Source organism: Lichenostomus cassidix, chromosome 2 (assembly GCF_008360975.1).
Source record: "Lichenostomus cassidix isolate B80296 chromosome 2, HeHo_3.0, whole genome shotgun sequence".
Classification (NCBI taxonomy): Eukaryota; Metazoa; Chordata; class Aves; order Passeriformes; family Meliphagidae; genus Lichenostomus; species Lichenostomus cassidix.
In genome coordinates, this window is record NC_139482.1 from 49,812,245 (window position 1) to 49,835,894 (window position 23,650).

Genomic DNA, 23,650 nt, shown 5'->3' on the forward strand with positions numbered 1-23,650 from the left:
TTTATATTACAATGAACCCTGAGATTATTAAAACCTTCATCTTTGTGTGGAGGCTGTTTCTGTGGTAGTGTATATTTAAATCCTGAGCATTATAAAATATAAATAAAAAACAATCTCAAAATTACTTGGCCCTCAAGTGTGGTTTTATCAGGCTGTATTCCTTTGCCATCCTTAGAAGACTTACCATATGACCAACTCGACATGCTGTCACAGAACACAGCAACAGACTGCTCTCACTCATCTTTTGCCATCGAGGTAGTGGCTTTAACCAGTCAAATAACTGCCAAGCACAGGAGTGTCTAACAACATCACTTTTCAGTATTAACCTGAGGCAAACCCAACAAACCAAACAGAAAAACATCCTGATTTATTTCAGAAGGACTGCAGACAGCAAGCTGCATCTAATCAAGATGAGTCCAGGCAAAGGCTGACAATTACAGGCTGTCAACTGATTGAGGCTGAGTGGAAAGTTTGTATCCAGATGGAAAAAGAAACATGATCACCTTTCTAGCAAGTCAGTACTTCGTTCCAGAGCATGGGGATGAAATGTGCTAGTCAAATTTGTTGTGATACATTAAAGTACTGCAATGAGCAAGAAAGCCAAACTTGACATAAATTAAAAATAACATTTTAAAAAAAAGGAAAAAAAAAAGCTGATTACAAACCAAAATTATGTACCAATGAAACAGAATAAAAAAGGACATGCCTTGTAAACAAGAACAGATGAAAAATATAATCAGTGAACTAAAACCAAGATGCAGGATGATTCAGCCAATTTGGCAGGCAAAGATGTAAACATAGTCTGTTCTGTTTCCAGGTTTCTCATGGGTCTATTATTTTGCTCTGATGCTTGGAGGATGAACTCACCTTAGGAAGAAAGTCTGCCATTGGAGATGCTGCTCTAGAGATGATCCCCTGATGTTTCAATGACTAACATTTTCTTCCTTCTCAGTGTTTTTTCTCCTTTCTTTGCACAGAGAGTCTAGCTTGGTAAGTCAAAACAACCAAAACCAGTGCCCTAAATACCTTGATGCTTTTCCCCTTCCTTTTTTTTTATTCCGCTATGGTTGTTTCTGCCCCTGTTTCATCTTCGAGGAAACAAGCTTGATACTCTCCAACAACAGCCCCTATTCGTTTCAATTATTTGTTCCTCTTTTCAACTCTCAAATGTAATTTTAACTTGCAAAAAAGAACTGACAGACTATTAAAAAGCCTCAAAAACCCCTCTAAAATGGAAAGAAAAGTGTATGAGATGCTGTTGAAAATAAAATCTTAATTTCACATGCAAGAATTGAGACAAGGAAGCCATTTTTTTCCTCTGTTTTAGTCAAGGGACTTAAATATTGATATTGAAAACTTTCTTCAATGAGATTACACTAGGTAAGGTCTCTATACTTTTATTGTCATTCAACAACTTAGCATTGCCCAATGACAATTTTTTTAATACCTTTCAATACATATCAGTTTTGAAATACGTATCTTTTTTAGTTAACTAAAAAATATTAACTTCTTCCTAAATATTTACTTTATTGAATTAAATTGCTCCAAATTTTCTTTCACATGTATTTTTTTATATACATACATATATACATATACACACATATACATATATGCATGAATAAAAGTTTTGGTACCTTGGAATTTCAATAATGCAGTTCTCAGGTAAGAATTCTCATCTAAAAGAACTGATTATAAAGATATGACCAATAGAATCAAACATTTACTGCTTCTAGGGCACTTTTCATCAGGATGTAGTGATAGATGGCAAATTTATATTCATGCCATATGTTTCTACATATGTCATAGTATAAAGCACTCCAGTGACCTACTATTTACAGAGAGGAGAGCAAAATCACAGGATACAACAGTTGTGGTTGTTTAATGTCTGCTCACAAAGTCATTGCAGTAACTATTACATGTGCCACTTCTGTTGAAAAAAATGAAGAGAGAGAGCAAAGAGGAGGGAGGAGAGTGGGTAGAGAAGACACCTCGTACATTTGACCTTAATGAGGCAGGCTATGAATACTCATGATTTCTCAAACTGTTTGAAGATGAGCAGCTTGAGGCAAAAGAATTGTACTAGAAAGGAGATAGGCTAAGTACCACTCAAATGGAGTCATTATGCTTGCAGCTATTTGGATCCTGAAATGAAATAAAAGCTGCACCATGGAGGCATAAAGACTTCAGGACCAATAGAAAGAATTAATTGACATATCTTCTGGTAAAATACATTATGAAACCTTTCAGTTCTACTTTGCATCAGTAGTCTAAGTGATGAAGCAGTAGAAACAGCAGGCTATGATTTTCCTATCCTCGGCTTAAAGCCTCAAGCAACTACAGGAGTGCTGATCTGCCTCTCCCACTGACATTCCTTACAGCCATTAGGATATATAACTGAGCCCTTATGGTCCCTCTGCATTGTTCCTCTACTTATTCCTCACTCTAAAAATTCTTACAGGACAAATGCACAAGGTAAGATCTTAATAATTGTACTCATTTGACACCTTTTCCCCATTCTCCTTGTACCAAACAGAGAAAAAGAGAAACAGAAAAAATTGAGTAATCAACTTATTTCTTGTGTCTGTCTTAATGGGACTGAAACTGAATCTGTCAGAGGAAATGCAATCAGACCTAGAGATTCAGAAATATTATACAGAGCATGGAATGAAGCTGCAGTATACTCCAACTTGGCACTAATAAATTTAGGATATTAAAATAATCTAAAAAACTTACAGCTCTAATGACAGTTAAGGAGAAAATGGGTAAGGTCAAACTGGATACTTAGAGAGCAACCATCCAACTTTGGAAAAAACAGTTTGAATAGAGTCTATCTTTGTATTGTGGACCTGCCTCTGAAAGAGGGTAAGATCTTGGCTTTAAGCTGACAGCTTTGAAAGAGTTCCCTGTTCACCCTAGCCACAAAAGAGGCTAAATTGAAAAGCAGAGTCTAATAGTTAAGCATTATGCCACAACACTGCATCAAGGAATACTTCTTCCATAAATGCATTAATCTGAACAGTTCCAACTTTCTACCTCTAAACATTTCCAATACTGTTTTTTAAAAAAAGAAAAAGAAAAGAAAAATAAAAAAAAAGAAAAGAAAAAAAAAAGAAGCTTCCTAAAATTTACATATCTCCTACAGGTAAATTGGATAATTTGAAAAACTGCACAACATGAACAGAAATGCCTTTTAGATTTTGAAAAGCTGTTTTATTGCATCAGAAATAGATAGTTTGAATGTGTTATCTCAAACATCTTCATTTCACTATGAGGACATAAAATGTAAGCGCTTGATTCTTCTTCACTATCAGAACACAGCTCTGAGTACAAAGTGTATTTGGAGAAGACAAGGACAAGGGAATTAGAGGGAGGAGCTCAGGGATTTGTTTGACATTAGAGTAGTTTTTAGAGACCATGAACTGCTCTGGGGAGCACATGCAATTACATATTCCTGACTTTGACTGCGCTGTTGAATCACCAGAACATCTTAGAAACCAGAACAATTTTTAGTTACCACAGCAACATCTGTGAAAGGGAGGTCTTGTCATGACACTGGCCAGTTTACTAAATTAAAACACACTAAATTTGGGTATGGATTATACCCAGAAATATGTCCAGACAGCTGTCTACTGCATCACAATTTTCACTCTCTTTTTTTTTTTTTTTTTGTTTTGTTTGTTTTGTTTTGTTTGTTTGTTTTTTTTTAATGTTTTTTGGCACATTTGGGTACACTGATACTTTCTGACTATAGACTCTGCGGGTGAAATGCAGATATAATGATGAAATGATGAAATTTGTGGCTCAATATTTGTGATACACTATATTAAAGGGCTAAAGGCACAATTTTTCAACAAACAATTTCAGTGACTTTTCAGGATATTGTCCTAGCCCCAGAGGCTTAGAGTCAAGTGAGAGTGCAGCTTCCTATCCAACATTTTGCACCAGCAAAACTGTACTACAGCAATTGTGAAAGTAGCCCATAACTGTTAAGCCACCTTGTTTTTCAAAGATTGATATTAAATTTGTCAATAACCCTAACTTTGTGGACTTGGTTTTCTAGGAGTGGAACTAGCAAGTTGCACTTTACATTACATTTTCAGTCATTAAAATGTTCTCTACTAGCTAGTTTCACCTGAATGAAAGAAGACAAATTTAAAATGTGCATTAGTATCTCAAGTAGTAAATTAATATAGAGATGTTTGCTTAACACAATTGGAGGATAGGAACATTTAGATGTGACTCTCAGACTAGAGAGGAAAATATATAGTTAAGAATATCTCTATTAAAATAAAATATCAATACCTTGTCATATGAGGATATTTTTTTCATTTATTATACTCCATATACCAGTATAGCTAAATCTGTAGGTTACTTACTTACTTTATGTTCACCAAAGAAATTAATTTTAATTCAGCTAGTTTAAATTTTTTTTTTTTAAATATAGTTCTAGAAATACCACAGACCTGCACAAGCTGTATATTAAATTTTCTTCAGAACTCTGCTGTTTTTCTACCATGCTATAGTGGTTTTTGTTATATGACAAGATATGTATCATTGCTACAGAGTTCTACAGAGCTGTTATTGATGAAGCAAAGTCCCCAAGTAACCCACTTCCCTTCACTAGTATGCACGTGGCTGATAACACCCTATATGGATTCAGAAAAAGATTTAGGGTGTTGTGAAATTTCTCCTAAAATTATAGCTCTTTACCCTCCAGTCTTAGTGCCTTAGAGGACCACTACTTAAAAGAAAATGGAAACTGTGGCAGCTGCAATGTATAGACACTACACAGTATGTACACAGATGATGAGCTTTACTCAGCTGAGAACAACTGCCAGTTTTAGAAGCAGAGATTAAAATTACTTTCCATCAATTTTCACATGCCTCTTGCAGTCATTTGCATTGTAGTGAAGAAATAGTTTTTTTTAGGTTTTTCTTTTTAAAATTGCACTATTTATATAGATATTAGTGTAAATTGCCTTTTTCTTGTAGCAAAGAGCTGCTGATGAGAGCAAGCCAGTTAAAACAGAAAACTGCATTTTTCCACAGCATGCTTCATATCGAAATGAAGGGAATGAGAATTAACTCATGTATCCTGGTGTTCATGATCTCCTTTCACTGGTTAGGAAAAGGTCACATTTATGTACTCCAAAATTGTTTTGTAGATGAGAAATGCTAGTAAAATGAAATTATTACTTTTACTTATCTCTTTTTTTGCCCAGTATTGAAGAAGCTACCAGGACCTTCTGCTGTATTTAACGTGAATGAGCAATGCTGCAGCACTGGGTGTACTTTTCTGTGCCTGACACTACTGGGGTGGTATATTTTTAATTTACAAAATTACCCTTGAAGAGTAACCAAAACCTATAGCTATCACTAAACACAGCAGTTCTGAATAGCAGAAATCTCTTGAATGACACCATTCTTGGCCTTGTTTCCTGCAGTGCCTGCCCAGTTAGCTACTGATGCTGTTCAAGGTACTAGTTATGATTTAGAAAGCTCTAAGTGGCTCAGGATCTGAAAGTTTCCTTTACACCTGTGTCTCAGAACAGACTGGTTGGCCTGTGTCTCCAGTCCAGATAGGATTTACAGCACTTCCAGATCTTAGATCAGGCTTCTTTTTAGGTATGCATTTATTATACAAACACAGACATGAATAGCAACATGGAACAGTAGTATTCTCCTGCTCTCCACAAGCTGTCTACATATGAGCACTTGATCTGGGATTTTCTGCATGTGCCATGTATCCCTCCCTATCTCTCTCATCCAAGCTTAATAAAACCCATCCCAGATATATCCAAGTTTCTGCCTCCAGAGGAGCTGTGGGAGTTTCAGCACCTGTGATATCTAAAAAGTCAGAGACACTATTTCAAACTGTGATAGTGCCTTCACCTTCATGTTGCTGATGATGGAGTCTGAGGACTAAGGCATAGGCCAGATTTCCAAGGCAAATAGGATGAAATTCAAACTTGTTATGCAGGCATTTGGGTAAAGTCAGGGTATGTGTTTGTTTTATCAGCTACCCAATATTTCATATCAGAAAAAGTGCTGAGACAACTGCTATGCACCAACAGAACAAAGAAATAACATATTCTCTATGCAGAAAATTGCCCTGTTTTTCATTATCAAATTTTCCTTCCTCAGCATGGCAACACAGATGGCTAAGATAGGACACTTTTTGTGAGAATACAAGACTAGTCTTAAAAACATGAAACAATACACCCCACAAAATCAAAATTAACTACAGGTTAATATATTATCTCCAGAGTTTAACTGGTGTTAGAAAGACATATCTAGTTTAAAAGACAAAACAGACAATAAAGAAAACTCAAATGTTTTGTTTCTTTTCTAATTAATTTCTATTCCCTGGCTGTGGTGGTAAGCTTCTACAATACCCTATGAACCACGGATAGTACTGAAGTCCACTATGTTGACACACACAAGTTCTGGTAAATAGCCATACCTCTCTACTTTTTGTTTATTTTAAATCTTTTTTAATGCACAACACTGAGGATACAAAGACCTATTAAGACTAATATGTGCAATTCAAAAAGCTTATTAAATGGATTAACTACTGCCTTGCTCAGACTATCCTGAATGGTGACTGCAGATTTGATGATCCCTCTCATGAAAGGTTCTTAGTAATTATTTTTCTTTTCACAAGAAACATGAATTATGAACAGCCTTTTTCTTCTAACTACGTTTAAAAAAATCCAGAAAATAAATCCCACAAACTCCCCCAACGACTGAATTAGTAAATATAGTGCAGTTACCTGTCATGTTGCAGTAAACTTTCAAAGGTCCCAGAGCCCCGCTGCCATCTGGATCTATCCAGTAGTAATTTGAAGTTTTGCCCAAGTGTTTGTATGCTTCACAAGACAGTTCATAAATAGCTGAAATGAAATAAAACAGAGCAATAAAGATGTTCATAACCCAGAGGAAAAAATCCATAACGACACTAAATTGATCCTATTTATCTGTAAAAAAAGTGTACCTTTGACACAAAAGTGATGTCCCTGATGTTCACAGAAAACAAAGCCCCTTTCAAAAATTACAGATATGATTAAATGCTTGAGGCACATAGTTTCTCTTTTTGTAATGTGAGAGAAAGCCAGAATAGGAAGAGAATTCTAAGAACTTGGGGAGAGGGAGGAGCACCAAACTTTTCAAGAGTACATTTAAAACATTTTTGAAAATATAGTTCATACCTCTGTTTATAATCTCAGTTGAGTTTCTATCACTTCTATTTATGCAACATACTTTTACCCTTAAGATTTCTTTCAAGAGATAAACTAAAAGAGCTTGAGTTTTCACTGTGCAAATTTTGGAATTTTTCATGTGTTACTACAACTCAGAATAACACTAAGTTTCAAAATTGTGAAATTCATCACTACATGCAACACATGTCTCTACACTGCTATGCAGTTACTCTATGACATACATACAGAACTAATTCTCAGTTCCAGCAAGGTCTGAAATGTCACAATAATTGCTGGAATAAGTTTAATTGATTTAGCAGAGGAGTTTGTTTCAATTTTTCCTTGAATACTGCTTTCTATTTCACCATAAAATTGTTCATCTAATTGTGTTATGATGAATAGCTCAGATGTAATAATAAGCATTGCAGATAGAACCTTTTCTAGTAATTCCCATATTTTCTTAGAAATGTATGATTTTCTCAAAATTATGTGCTTTAAATATGAATAAATAATTTTATGCTAAGAAAAAGTAAAACTGATAATTTCTACAAATTGCTGTGTGTATATATATATATATAAATGGTGAATTATATAAATATTTTCCTATGCAATTCTTGAAAAAAGAAATGTGTAACGCTGCTTTGTTTTTTAAGGACCAGATGGCACAGCTTTTTTGTTTGGAATCAATCAATCAGCTGCTAAAAGAAATGAAATGTTTGTTTAACCAGACTTCATATCCACTCTAAAAATTCATCTAATTTGTTGGCAATTCTTGCGAGCAATCTCCTTGCTAAGACTGGCTTTATTTCAAATGTCCATAAGGACGAGCTGTTTTGCTGGATTCTGGTGATGATGAGTGACTGATCACACACACACATTTAAAGGCCTCTAACCAAATATCAAGGCATAGGAAGGAAAGCAGAGTTAAAAAAAAAAATCAAATTTTGATGTGGCATGAATGCAAAGCTAAAGGCTATTATTTATCAATAATTTCCTTGTGATGCTACAAGAGCAAGAATTTCCTGGAAAGTTTTATGTGTTTATTAGAGGATATAAAGTCAATTTCATACAAGTAGATGACACTTTAATTAAATTGTGAAACATTCTAAGCCATTTCCCCTTTCTCCACAAACGAAGGTCACTGTATTATTTCATTATCAAGGAGACTCTGTGTCTGTTTTCAGACATTTCATGCAGAATTCATAAGGAATTCATAACCTAATTTGTTCAGAAGTATATCCCTCCCTCTCCACATGCTACCTAAAAAAAATTCATAAAATACTAACTCTGTCACTGTATAATTGTTGTGATATGAGTGGCAAATTTTAATGGATGCACTCCAGGTTAAGTCAAGAAGATAAGAAATATTGTTTGTGATCTCACTGAAGTTTTGTGTCTTCATTTTCTAAACTTGGAAAAGCAGGGGAGCTTTGTCTCTAGTAACCAGACCTTTATGTAAAGCCATATGACATTTTCATTCAAGTTTGCTTCTTTCAAGAACACAGGCCAATGTTTGTACAGAAATACTGCTACAACTCAGAAAACAACATGGAAGAGTATTATATAGAAGTAAAATGTTTTTATAGAAAATTGAGGGGTTCAGATACAACACCCTTGTTTCTGTTCTTCTGAAATGGGAGAAAGTCATACATAGGTATTAGTTTTACAGCACAGAAAAGGCTGCATTTTAATAAGTCATCTTTGTTAAATTTCAACATTATGTTGAACATTAAATAATAGGAATTCAGATTTGTTCTTCAAATAAAGACAAAAGAGTGGGATACTCTAAATAAATTGAACTTGTGAAAATTGTTCTTATGAGTGTTTGATAGGTTCTGGGAGGTATTAGGCACATGTATAGAATCCTAGAACTATTAAGGTTGGAAAAGACCTTTAAGATCATCATGTCCAACCATCAGCCTGTCACCACCAACATATTCACTACTAAAACATGTCCTCAGAGTGCTGAATCCACAGGTTTTGTTGACAAGCTCCTGGAATGTTGACTCCACCACTTCCCTGGGCAGTTTGTTCCAATGCTATACAACTATTTCTGTGACTCTAAACCCCCGAGGACAACTTGAGGCCACTTATGTAGATGCATAAAGATCTTAAAAATGGGAAAAAACAAAAATGACAATATTGGTTCCAGTGTAGTGAGCAGTAACATATATCACTCCACAGGAACATAGGAAGAAAATTAAGGGACAGGTGAATTTCATATACTGAGAAAATAACCAGTAATTAAGGCGCAATAGGAAACAGCAGTCATGTTGTGGTGTATGAAGACAATTGATGATAGAGAGATCTTGTTGACTTTGTATGGAAAAGGGTAGCCACTCATATAAACAGCAGGACACAAGCAGCAAGCATCAGGCAGACGGCAACTCTGAAGGGGAGGAAAGTAAGAAATGATACCAAGATGTCAAAGTAGATGATGTCATGGAAAGGAAGACAGCAGAGGATCACCTTATAAGCCACTACTTGCTTTTGTAAATGTTACACAAAAAGATCAGTAGTGTGTAAGACGGAAGGAGATCAGGTAAAAATAGAAATTAAGAAACTCAAAGAAAACCTAGGCTAGATGAAAGGACAAACATTTAAGGAATGTCATTTTGGAAGTCACCCAAGCATGCTGAAGGAAAGAAAACAAAAACAGAGTACAAGGAAGAGACCATGACAGAATCAAAACAGCTTAAATGAGAAAACTAATAAAAGTTACAGTAAGAAAGCAAAAAACATAACTGAGCTAAGAAAAGACAAGTAAGCAAAATGCAAGAGTTGGATGTAAAGTTTCCAGTGTTCACATGCAAATTAGGAGAAATGGTTTTATATATCCACATAAAAAGACAGAGAGAGAGAGGGAAGGGCTTTGTAGTGCTTATTTGTCTGGACGATAGGAAAGAAAAATAAACAAACAAAAAAAAAAAGTGGAATAATTAAGGACACAATGGCAGTAGATTTTTGCTTTACAAGCTAGTAGAGGTAAAAATACCAGAAAGGTATATTTGCTCTCTTGGTAGCTGGTCCAAATATACAACATATGTAGTCTCAAGGCACTTCAGAATTGCACTAAACCTCAAAATCTTCCAGGCTGAAGTTAAAATTCCCATGCATCCTGACGTCCAGATAAGCTATTTCTAGCATTATAAATTCAGTTGTTGCTTTGTTAGGGTTTATAAAGGTCACTTATATTCTTTCTGAAGAGAATAGGGGGAAAAACCCTCCCTACAAACTTCTTTGTCACTCTTTACCTGCTTTCATGATGCATCAAAAATTGTATACAAGCCACAAAAGCTGAAAACCTGCTCAGAACAGTGATCCATGGTCTTAGATTCAGGAAAAAGTATGTATGAAAATAACCAAAACCAGAAAGAGAAGAGCACCAAAAAATGTAATAGTCTTTTTAAAGTTTAATCTCCTGAACAATATGGGTAAAACTGAGACCACAAAACCCATTCCATGATAAAATTTGAAATTGTTTTTCTGTGTTTTAACATGAAAATAAAAAAGTTTTAACACACACACACACACACACACACACAAGATCACTATAAATTCTGGTGTGAAGCATCAAGCTTCTCTAAGCTTCTTAGTCTGGGCAGAAAATCCAGTCATTTCAATTAGCTAACAAATGCAGCTATGAATGCATTTTGAAGTTCACCATTGACTAAGCTAATATTCACAACAGTGGGCTTGGGTGAGCATGGCTTGAGGGGAAAAGTGTCTTAGAAAAGCTTGATTAGGTAAGCAGGCTAAGGGAGAACAGCCTAGAGTGAAACAAATACAAGAGACCTTGTAGCTACACCAACTTTAGAGCATTTTCATTGCTGCATTTCTTCATGGGTTCTGAACACCAAAGGGGAGGTGCTGATGTATGGGGAAGATAACACTCATATCCGAGTTTTTAGGATCCTTTATTTTAAACATTAGATGGAAAACAAATAGTTCAGAAAAGAGTTTACAGAATAGCTTTTGCCAGCTCTACTGTTAGTCAAAAGTTGGAAAGAATCAACACCTTCCAAATTTCAGTGGCTCTTAATTGATCGATGGAAGCAGATATTTTCACTCCTGTTTTACTTTCTGACTGTTGTAAAGATCAAGGGATAGTTACCCTGCACAGGTGGCACAGCTGCTGGCTATCCGCAAAAAGCAGAATAGCTGAATGGCAAGAAGGATTTAGAACTCTGTGGCCCTATATGATGTTCCCATAAAATTTTATTAGCACCTTGGTGAACTGCAGTCTTTCCATCACTATGCAAAAAGGGAGCTTTAATTTTAGGGCTGACAAACAGCCTCCTTTTACAAGTGCAAGCTCATTATAAATAGATTGTCTAGCATGACAGTCTGCACTATGTGACTCAATGAATGTGTTACAGTATGTTTTGTTTCTGTCAGTGAATATGGTTGCTGCAGGGAATTAACTCCTTTAAACACCTGCTAATATAGGAGTAAATCTTAGCTTTACAGGAACCAAGCAAAGGTGTAGATACACAAAAATGGATGGAATTAAATGACAGCAAAAGTGACAAAAACAGGCAGTGCATCAGATTCACAAAGTCCAGCTATATCTCTCCAGCACTTTCAACTCCTTGGAAAAATATCAAAAGCTAAATAGTCTGTGAGGTGCTTGGGTTTATGTCACTCAGACTGGTTTCAACTCTTGAGCCTTGAAAGGGCTGAAAGCACAAACATACAAAGAAGAGGAAAAAGCTCCAAGCTTACTCAAGAAATAGCTGCACACTGGAATGTCATACCTGAAGTTTATTTTAAAAGACTAAAGTAAGATTTGCTGCTTTGTTATAACATAAATCCAGAAGATAATTGAAAAATGTTAAAAAATAAATGTTTATACATCAATATATATACACTGTAAGTTCCTGTTATGTCAGCAGAATTTTCTCTCTGTGCAGATCCACCTTAAACCTATACTCAACCCTTACACATTCCAATGCTATATGGTGGAAAAATGATGTCTTACAGTTCTTTTAATATAGGTTAAGAGAACTAGATATTTCACCACAGTCAACCAAGATGTATATGAGAAAAAAATACCCTTCTGTATTCTGACAGAAAGAACACACAAAGCTGCTTGGTTGCTGTACTACCTCAAGTATTTTAAAAAGTTTTTTAAAAGCTCCACAAAAAGCCAACATGATGCAACACTACTTCAATGTTCTTGTTATTCTGTAGGAAAATGTCTGCAATGGTCAGAACCAAACCTTATGTCTGCCCGTTTTTTCAAGTCTGGATATAAAAATTCTGTAGTTTGGAACTCATAATGTCTAAGAACAGGAGAAGTAAAACAAAGTAAAAAAAATCAGTCTCCAGCTATAGTTAACTTAGAATAAGCATTTGTGCTGTTAAAGACAGAAAAAAATGTGTTTATAAATAAGAAAATTAGATTATTTTAGATCTCACTCTGTGAGAAGTAACCCCTTCAGATACGACTTTGAGATGAAATGTTTTCTGAAGTAGCTTTTACCAGATTCCCAAATGTTAGGGGTGCCCTTGTTCATTTGTTTTTGGAAAAGAAAACGTGGTTGTAAACTTCTGCTGAACATTCCTGGGTTTGCCCTCTCCACCTTTTTCGGCTTCCAATATACAGAAACTCACAACACCTTCAGCTATGAGAGCTGATGTCAAAAATTAATTATAAATCAAAACCCAAGGAGAGTCACTCACCACCAGCATCCAAAAAAACTCATCAGACAAACAGGGACAGATGGAGGAAACTAAGGCTGAGGAAGAAATCATCACCATTCTGATATAGAATTGCATATGTATCTAAAATTCTTTGAGCTATTTCAACATACTTCTACTTATCATCCTAAGTGTATGCATGCTCGTTAAAAAAAGAGCTCCAAAACATTAAAAATGCTTAATACAATCTGATCTTGCACAGAAAATTCTAAGGTAACCAAGACCCCTGTTTTAGGATTTTTTTTTTCTTGTTATTTTTGCTTATTACACAATAATCTTAATGTAAGAAAAAAAAAAAGATAATGACACACCTGGTTTACTTTCTGCATACTAGCAAAGCCCCCTTTAAAAGGTCCTTTTTAATTTGAAAGTATCTTGAAAATATTTGCTAAAATGACATCCTCCCCTAAATAAAAGGTGGTAATGAAGAATAAAAAAAAAAATCCTAACTAGAAAAAAAATTGTCTTGCAACACCAAGAGTAGTTCTTCAAGCTAAATTTATGAAGTTTAGAAAGAGCAAGGCCTGCATGACCAGAAGGTGGATCACCACAAGCCACAGCACTAAGTATTAGGTACTTCCAGCTAGGATGCCCCTTGATGAGGAAAAGCACAGGAAACAGCCCTTTCAGTAAAATACAGGGCTCTAGTAGGACAAAGCTGTAAGACCTGCAAGGCTCCTGGCCCTCCCAATGCAGAAGCAGCTGTGGCTGCTCACAGTGTGCTCCCCTGGACAGGCCAGAGCAGTAGGAATATGCCAGCACACTCAGCTGGCTGCAATACTCAGTTTCTGTGCCTGGTCTACGGGCGCTTGGAAACTGCACCTGGATGTGTCAGCAACTGCAGTCAAGTTCATGTCCAGGAAGATAACTGAGCTTCTCATGGAGCTGCAGCTTTATGCACATCCTAAATATGGTATGTACATAAATGGTGCATAAAAAGATTAATTTTGACATCTGAGATGGATCTACTGTGATGCCTAAGGGAATTCCAGAAATTTTTTTCTGAAGAGATACAACTATTCTAGATGCAGTTACAGTTCATTCAGTTACAGCCAAATGACTTTCCATGTGAAAAACAAGGAATAAGGAAGTGTCCAAATGTGACATGCCCTTGCCAATGAAATATCACTTCATTATTGAAGACAGTGAAAAACAGAAATCCTGCTTTTCCTGACTTCATGTATAACTGAAAATTTGAGTAAACTAAAACCTCTAAAGCCCTGTGAGTAATACCTACACTTTGTGTGCTCATGTTGCATCTGCAAGAACACTAATTTTAATATTTTACTAATTTCTTAAAGAAATGTTGCTATACATGAACAGCCGCTCAGCAAAAAATGCCATTTTTACATATAAGTGCCATTAAACAATTGGTAAATTTCACGGTATATAAGAGAATTGGAGAAATTGGAAGGTACCATGAACAAGTCCGCAAAATCACAGCTGTACATGTACATGGCCCGTGCTTTAGCCACTGATTTTTCCAGTTGTAGGAAAACCCAGATCAAGCACTATTTCTCAGCTGTGGCTAGGTTACCTCCTTATTCAGAAGTTGAACTGAGCTACTGCAGTTCCAGAAATACAAGCAAAAATAGCCCCTGGCATCTTCAAATACCTTTCCAGTGAAACTGACATTTGTTTGTTTTTTCTGGGTTACCATCATTTTAGGGGCAGCTGGTTCACTCTCACAGCTAGCTAGGACAAGCACATGAATTCTAAGAGCTCAAAGCTTCAGCCTTTCACTGTCCCCAACGTGAGATTAGCAAGAGTCTTTTCCACACCACACAACGGTTTTACTCATGACAGTTCAAATTCAAGCTAATTTAAAGCCCAAGGGTTCAATTTTGTTACCTTCAACATCACATTATATAAATACTCCATTATGCTAGAAGATTATTCCTGGAAAAGGTAGCTCAAATACTTAAAATATATTTGAAGAATGCTGAGATAAAATGCGGAATCTTTTTTGTGGTCATAATTAGTACAACAACAGAATCCCACAACTCGGTGAACCTCAAAAATAATCTCCCAAAAAAGCTCAATAAAATCCATGTATCATTCCGGACATAGTCCTGCTTAAAATTAGGTAAATTCCTCAACACAGCAAGGCAGCCCAGAGCTCCACTGGCCCTTTTCCCACTCTTTACACTGTGGGGCTGTTCTGCTGCAATTTAAACTCATTATTTCTCTTTCTCTTCACAATTAATTTGGAGGACCAGTTAATGCACTCCTCCTTGGATCCATCTTTTGTCTATTTGCAGACATGAATCTCCTCTCTACATTAAAATGGCCAAGTTTGTTCATTTTGACACATTAGTTGTGTTTTCTAGGTGCTAAACTATTCTCTGTCTTCTGTGTAGTCTCCAATTTTTTCATGAAGCTCAGCATATGAAAGTGGAAAATGACAAGTACAGCTAGATTAATTTGCACATTCCACAAGTTATACTTCTGTTAATTCATCCCTAAACAATGTTTTCTTTATTCACAGAATCATAAGCAATGAACTGCAAGGTAAATCAGCCATCAATGACTCCCATTTCTACAAAACTGAATTTAAAAAATCAAAACACTAACCAGCAGTTTTCCTCAACCATTGCTTCTACAATCGGTTAACCCTCCTAAGCATAGTCCTTCCCAAGACTCAGTTGCTTTGCAACTCAAAATCCCTAAAATAGTCTTCCAAAGGGAAAACATTCTACATTTTGTATATATACATAATAGTATACATATAATATTATATGCATATAAATAATGTATAAATAGCACAATTTAATTTTTTTTGTAATTAATAGGGAAGGTAAACCAACAGAGGGAATTTTAGTGCTTTATGTCTGGACTGGTGTTGATTTCTGTCCATGGCTTCACTGGCTGTCATGCCATTAAAACTTTCCACCAGCAAAGGTTCTTCGTGACTGAGCATAATCCTTCTTCACACTGCCATTGATCTACGCTTCAGCTTTCTATAAGCTTCCATGTCTTCTTCACACTCTCTCTCTGCCTTCTACTGTGTGCTAATGAACATAAAAAGTGTTCTCATCATTAGCACAATATCCAAATATGCCCTGTGGAAGCAGAAAGGAAATTAAATAGCAGTAAAAATAAAAATAAGATACATGGAAACTTGCAGATTTTGTGTCAAGTTTACTCTAGGCTCAGTTCTGTCAGTGATAAACATGACAATTACCATTGTGGTAAAAAAGGGGAAAAAATAGAGGCTTTGCCATCAGAGTGAGAAAGAGAACACAAGTTTGTTTGCCACTGGGATAATAAAGAAAATTACTGCTACAGGGGTGAAAACTGAAATGTGTAGGAGCTCAACCCAGGAATTTGCTATGAATACAGAAAAAACCATCCCATTAATGGCAAAATGAAAGGTGCTTCTGTTTCTCTCTCAGCTTTGTTCTTTGCTTTGGGCTGGGAGAGTAGGGGCAGAGAGAAATTAATTTAAATCCAAACAGCTGAACCAAAATGGATTTTTAAACAAATTTAGGAGTGATTTTAAATTACAAGACATAGATTAGGCAATTAGCATCTTTGTAACAGTGGCAGCCTACAGACATCACGAGAAAGTATAATTAGACACCAGTTTTTAACAAGGTGCTTTTGTGAATTGAATCATCCAAGGATACACAAACACAAAAAAACGCCTGACCAACCAAGCTAAAAAACCCTCCAAAATACATCCAGAAACAAAATCCAAGCATGGGGTTTGGAATTGAACTAAACACTGTTAAGGCTAGAAATACTAGAAAGGGAGAACTTCTTCAAGTCATGTCAAACATCTCCACATAATGGCATAATTTCATTCTAAATCTGGATAGTGTTGCTCATTTGTGTAGCTGTAATTCGTTACTGGGCCCTTCATCTGAGAGGGAAGATTGTCAGAGAAACTCAGATATTCACCACACTTGTGCTGGTCTTACACTGGACCCAGCCACAGAAAGCTTCAGAGCTGGCTGGAGCTTGTTTGAGTCCTCTCCAGCTGGCAGGGAACAGGAACACTACCAATGCCATCTTGTTCCCTTCTTCCTCCTACCCCTCTCTTCCATGCAAAAGGCTTCAAGGTTGGCATCAAAACAAATTTTGAAAAATCCATACCCTTGAAGAAAAAGTACGAGTTCTACTCCAATTCTCACTTACTTTGTATTGCGAGGGTAATGGAAAGGAGAAGAGACAAGGTACAAGGCTGGATTTACAATTTCCCAGCTGTGCAATAAAAATCCTTGGTTACTCTCTACAGTGAACACAGAAATGCTAGTGAAAACCTCAGCAAATTATACAAGGGCCAAAGCAAGGGAGATAACTCCAGTAAAGTCAGAGGTCAAAGGTACAGATTATCTGGAATCTTATTTTGACACAAGATGTCTGTAAGTGGCTACAAATAGCAAAGACACAGAATAAACCAAAGGATTCTTCTTCACCAGGTATATACTGGTTCCTTCCTGCCAGGGATATCAGAGCATTTGATCTCTCTTCAGACCTGAACTTTCTACTCAATGTTAAATAATGCTCAGATGAACTTGGAGATGTTCTCATTACACAGCTTTGAAAGAGATTGTACTGTCAGGTTTTTTTATTCACAAATATTAGTATTCCTAAAATATATTATGCCCATGCACATTTATAGGACTGCAATCCAGTGTTGTTTTTACCAGCCTCAACAGCTGTTGTAACTGTCACCATTTCCTGCCTTTTCCACACCCTAGATCCCTGAATATTTTTGCATCTGACCTTCTCATAATCAGCAATCCTGTGAAGGAAAATATAGTACCTTTCTCAGCTATACTTACTGAATACAAGATATACATGTGTGAAACTTAAAGTTATGGGAAAAAAATCCCAAACAAACCAACAACTGGTCAAATGAAATAAGATTTCTTAAAAATCTCAATTTAAAAGCTTATGTTTGACAAAACCCCAAACACTAAGCCACTGGACAGAAGCTTGCTTACAAAAGCACTGCTATACACACAGACTGACAGACACCTAAAGAAATAGTGGGTTTTCCACAGGATCTGAGCATCTATTTCCACCATCAGAAAAAAATGAAAACATTATGAAAACAAAAGCTCATATCAGCATTTACATTATCTCAATCAAAATGTCCTCTATGGAGATGACACCAATTTAGAAGGAATGCATCATGTTTGTCATTTCCATTAATCACTAAGCAACTTGCAGTGCCAACAGAATTCAACCTTTTTAACTGACATAAAAATATCAACAGAAACATCTGCTCCCTGTCCCCTTTTTTCATGCTTTCTCTCCAATGCTTTCAAATGGGAATGACTGAATGACTGTGTCCTGCCAACTTACTGGAAATAATTTTTACATCTTTTTCACATAATGGATGAGCTGTGAAATTAGTAAGATGTTAGATGTGTACCTTGGGGGCAGCCCTTGTTGGCACACACTCTATTTTGTCAGTATCTGTTTCAATAGCAACACTGCAGAGTATTAATTTAGACTATTTACTGAGGGGATGGGAATGTGGAGAAAGTGTCAGCTTCTGAGAAAAAACACCCATCTGCACACTTACAGGGGAGCTCAGAGAACCAATGGCAAGGCAGAGGCCAGAATACTACCCTGGGCTGCTCCCAAGCCCTCTGCAGGAACCATCAGACCATCCAAGGCCCATCTGAACAAGCCCAGAAAGTGACCCAAATCAAGGATGCACACAAGCAACAAACAGCCTGTCTGGGGCTGTGGCAGCACAGCCTCACCTCCGGTGTTGGACATGGAGCTCATCACCATGAGGCACTGCTAGCAGCTCTCCCCAGCCCCTTCCAGACTAAGCGAGTTGCTGCCTTGGAGAGACACATCATGGGATAAAATTGAAAACATAGCTCAGGATTGACCTCTAAATGGGATATTTAGGGATGGATGCAAAGGCAGGAAAAGGGAGAGGGCTAGGCAATTTGGAGGGGGAGATAAAGGTGGAAAAAGAAAAGAGGGGTAAGCATCAATAGTGATGTGGTAAGTATGATTGACTGGTTGCATCCTGCATCTGATCAGCACAGTCTATTCTGCTTTCTTATTAAATTCCTTTCCAAATCTTTCCTGGGCATGGTGCTCCTGTGTGCACATGTGTGTGAGCATGCAGCTGTGAAGACTGAGTGAAGAAGAAAATAATCAGAGCAATGATTAGAGAAAGAATGATGAAAGGAGGAAACAAACTGTTAAGGCTGATAGGAAACCACAAAGAAATTGAAAAACCTTAAAATGGGGGAAACAGAAGAGGATTTGAAAAGGAGAGGCATAGTTAAGAATTTCAGAAAGACATAGCAAGTCATTGTAACTCAGGCTGAGCATGAATCTGAGAAATGCAGTGATATCTGTAGTGCTCTGAAGTATCAGTCAAAAATACAAAGGAAAAAAATTAGTTGCGAACAGCATATTATCTTTTCCTCTCTGTTTTAGAACATCTATTAGTGCCTTCTGAACTTAAAGGTATACTGAAAATGTGTCATATTAAATACAACAACCACAGACACAAGTAAATTTAAAGTTTTCTACACAAGAGCTTAGGGATGGGATATATGAGCTGGTGTAAAAGCTACATAGGGATACATGGGCTTAAAAATTTGCATGATGAGAGTTACAGAAAGACCATGTTTTCAGTAAAATAAAATTAATACTGCTAGATATACAAATAAGTACATGTAAGTAGTATAGCTAAGACTTCTACTGAGAAAATGAGAAACCACAAATTAAATCAATATATTTCAGTAGTTTTACTACCATTAGCAAACTGTATTTGTATTTATGAAACAGTAGCATTTCCCAGATTTTGTATAGTTAGCCAAAGGCAAACACAGAAGATTCCTCAGGCTTCAGTGAAATATTTAACGAATTCCAGTAACCTGTCATTATTTCTGCTAAGAGGCTTGCCTAGCCAAGATGACTATTGGCTGTCCTACCGAAGGTGAAATTTTAAAGCAATAGTTATGAAGCATGACTGATACCAAACACCTGCCTTTGAGAATATATTTTGGTCCTAAAAGTTTCTCTGCTCTATCTCTCATTTAAATTACAGCACATTGGGAAGGAGAATAAAACACAAAACCCCTCCAGACTAAAACTGCAAAGAACATGACAGCTCTTGCCCCTGAGTGAAAAGGGTTAATGTGGACAATTGATTCCTAAGGAAGGCATATATAACTGCCACAAATTCATGCTGCAGTATAATGAAAAAGATATTATAATGATGTTCAAGAAAGGTAGTGTCCACAAACAAGAACCAAATTGAATCAAAATCCCCCACCATCTAGAATATATATAATAATTATTCTCTATGTTTATTTACTGCAGGAGCCATACACTTACTATTATAAACATTTTTTTCTAGTTATTAGAACAAATTATGGTGTAGAATTCACAAGAAATATCTCAGGGTCCATCTCCATTTAATCAATTTCTTTTTCCATCCACAGTCCTGTGAGATTGATCATATGGCCTTCAACACATAGGAAAATTCATTGCAAATATAGAATTTATCAAAACTTTTTGCAACAGGTGATGGACATAGGAATGTTACAAACCCTGGGTAATGTCTGGTTATGCATTGGTACATAGTGTGCTTTAACAGCAAGCATAATTATACCCACTATTCTTCTATTTTGAATTATTAAAAAAACTTTTTAAAAACAATTTTATGTGGACAGATAAAAATATGTCTGCATGCATAGCTGAAGAAGTTCTCATTGCCTTGACTATGGTACATCTTTAACAGCTGATATTTGCATTAACTTCATTCTCTCACATAGCAGAAAACTAGGATTAGAGTGACTTCAAAACAAGTTTTTTCTGTCTAATGGCTGTCAATGGGATTTTAATATCAGCACCTTAAAAAACTTTAATTGCAAAAAAGCATTAACAGTGAAGTATGCAATATGTTAGACTGTCTTAATAGAAAAGTTTAAGAAAAAGCTAATTAATTTTGAAGTCTTTATATGCAGAGCTCCTTTATGGCTATGAATTAATTCTGGCTTTGATTTTACAGTATAAATGAGCTGCTTTAAAGTTATCTGTTGTTAATTACATGTTCTCTTTTAACTGTCCCTTGGAAAAAATTTTTGGTTGTGCATTGTGAACAACAATAGAGAATGGTTACAGTACTCTGCAAAAAAATTCAGCTAATACCCAAGTTTTCCCAAATGCAGGCTGCAATTCAGGAATCTTACTTAGATGGTTTAACAAGAGTTAGCTACATTGAATTAAGAATGAAAATGTCCTGAGTTAGACCCTGGTTTCATACTGTTCTCCCACGAGACCTCACCTGGTGGAAATTTAGCTTAAAAACTCATGCCACGGGATTACAAAGCAGAGCTACAGATAAACAACTCAACTATACAAACAGCTAAAACCTGAAGCCCAGTATCAGCCCTTACACTCTCTCTCACACCTCACCTGGTAGACTTATTTCCATCTGATTTTTTAATTTCAGCATAATTACTGCTGGTTGATTACTCATCTTCTGCTTTGCATCCTAATGTTAATTTTCTCCACTTTACCGTCACTAAATACTCCTGATGCTATTGCTCATTTTAGAACTGCAGCCCTTTCTGGCCTGAACACAGACCACATGCATTTACTTACAATAAAAATGCAGGTTGTTACAAATTTATGACATATTCTGCATTTCATAAACACCTGGTGCAGAGCAGTTCTCAGGTCAGTTGATAATAAATTAGTAGTAGAAGAGGTCTAATTTATAGCACTGAAGCTAAGAACAATCTGATTTTTAAATAAATATTGGAGTTCAAAATTAAAAAACTGCAACATCCCTAAACTAAAAAATGTTTAAATATCATCAGTGTAAAAAGCTTGTCTTTTTGAGTTGTGTAGTAATAGATGAAAAATGTAACAATTTTGGGCTTATGTGTTACACATGAAAAATTAGCAAAGAACACTAAACCAACAACTTCTGTTATTTTTTAAAATTACATTTTAATAAGAAAGATGTAATTTAATATAGTCTTCAACTTTTGAAAAGATATTCATTATGTTAAATCCTGTGAAAACATGTAATAAATAAAATATGAATCCACAAGGACAATTATAAATTATGATGACAATTTCTTTGAAAAGCATTATTGAAAAAAAGAGATTAGCCTCCTTAGAAAGGTAGCATATTGATTATACAATCCTTTTAATAAACCTCTGTAAACAAAAGTAGTTTCTTTATAAACAGGCTTTGAGAATCTCTATTCTCAAAAGAAACAAACATCTGAGAAATGAGGTTTTGCAGAGCATGTATCAAATTTAAACATTTGATTACTTTAGATACTGAGTGTGCAAAAGGAGGAGAAAAATAAATTGATAGTGACAGAACTGGCAGAGAACAGTCAGTAGTTGAAAGTGCTTTCTCAGGATACTATGAGCAGAAGACAACAAAAGCATCTTTCTAGAGATTTCAGAAATTTTAGCTCATTTTTCACCCCCTATCTCTCCAAGATCAGCATTGCTCACACATCCATTCTGCTGTGTTTGAATGCAGAATTACTCACTTCCTGCAAACTGCTTAGCTTAGACTCAGGTCCCAAATAGAGTCTCAAATCAGGGACTCAAAGGAGCAATTCAAAAAACCATAGGCCTCATCAGGGACATCCAAACAACAGGTCACAAGGGGATGAGGTGGTAGGGTGAGGAACTATAATCCCTTTCCTTACAGTATCTAGTACAAAACTTGCTCTTTAATAACAGTGCAAGAAGAGCTGATAACCCTTTTCTCATCACTGTGCCCAGTGCTAATTTATTATACATTTTCCCCAGCCCCAGTCTCCCCTATCCAAGCAGCTCTGTTTAAACAACCCTTAGCATTTCTCCAAATTCACCTTCTTCAGAGTAACTTCCCAGTTCACCTCCCTACAAAGCTCCTCATTCCCATTAGTGCATCCCACAGCAGCTATACTCTGTTAGCCCAAATTAAGCAAATTACACCAAACACAGGAGGAGGTGGAGAATTGGAGCAACTCAGATTTTCCCCTACTGAAAGCTCCTATTAATTTTTTCAAAAGTAAGCAATTTGGCTTCCCAGTATTATTTTTCATTCTTTCTTTTACATAATTCAAGCAATCTTTCTGCCATGAACAAGTTTAATAAGCATTGTGGAGTCCCACTGCATGCCTTAAATATCAGCTTTCCACTGCAGAAACTGAGCCCAGCATGTTCTGTTGTTGTTTTTTATGTTGTTTGTATGTTTTGTATGTTTTTGTTCTGTTCTGTGTTGTCTGGTGTTGCCTTTCTACAAGTTGACTAATGGAAATTCTCAATTTGCTGCTAGGAAATTGTGCAATCTTGTGTGATCTGTTCAGTCATATGGGTGCAGGACTTGTGCTAAATCTCACTAAAATCAGATACTTGCATGCCCACAAATCTGCAGCATATATCACTTTTGTGCTTTCTGCAGAAGGGCCAGTTCTGGAATCTAAGGTTTGTTTATGCAAAATTCTGCTACACTGAATGACTAAAACATCACGCTTCTCTGGCAAAGATTCAGAAATGTCAATGTGATAGTTTGTAACAGTCCTTCACAAAAATCCCTGCAGGACAGCTGAAGAGGAGACAGGTTTGTTGTTTTTTTTCTTAATGCCTAGCCTTCTCAAAATATAGGACATTTCTGCCTAGGTTGTATCTTCCACTTCAGGTGTATTAAAAACCAACATTCTTCCTGTCTTTGGATCAGAACATCCTTTCACAAGAATGTCTTACGTATTGCAGTTTCTGAGCACAGAGGTATTTATTGC

At 36.1% G+C, this 23,650-nt stretch overlaps 1 protein-coding gene across 1 annotated transcript in view; it reads right to left on the reverse strand.

Annotated features, from left to right (window-relative positions):
- CNTNAP2 (contactin associated protein 2) overlaps nucleotides 1-23,650 on the reverse strand; it is a 716,903-nt gene that overhangs the window by 321,429 nt on the left and 371,824 nt on the right. Inside the window, exon 12 of the mRNA XM_085049831.1 lies at nucleotides 6,774-6,893. Within this exon, the coding sequence (XP_084905957.1) occupies nucleotides 6,774-6,893 (120 nt within the window). The remainder of the gene's footprint in view (nucleotides 1-6,773; nucleotides 6,894-23,650) is intronic.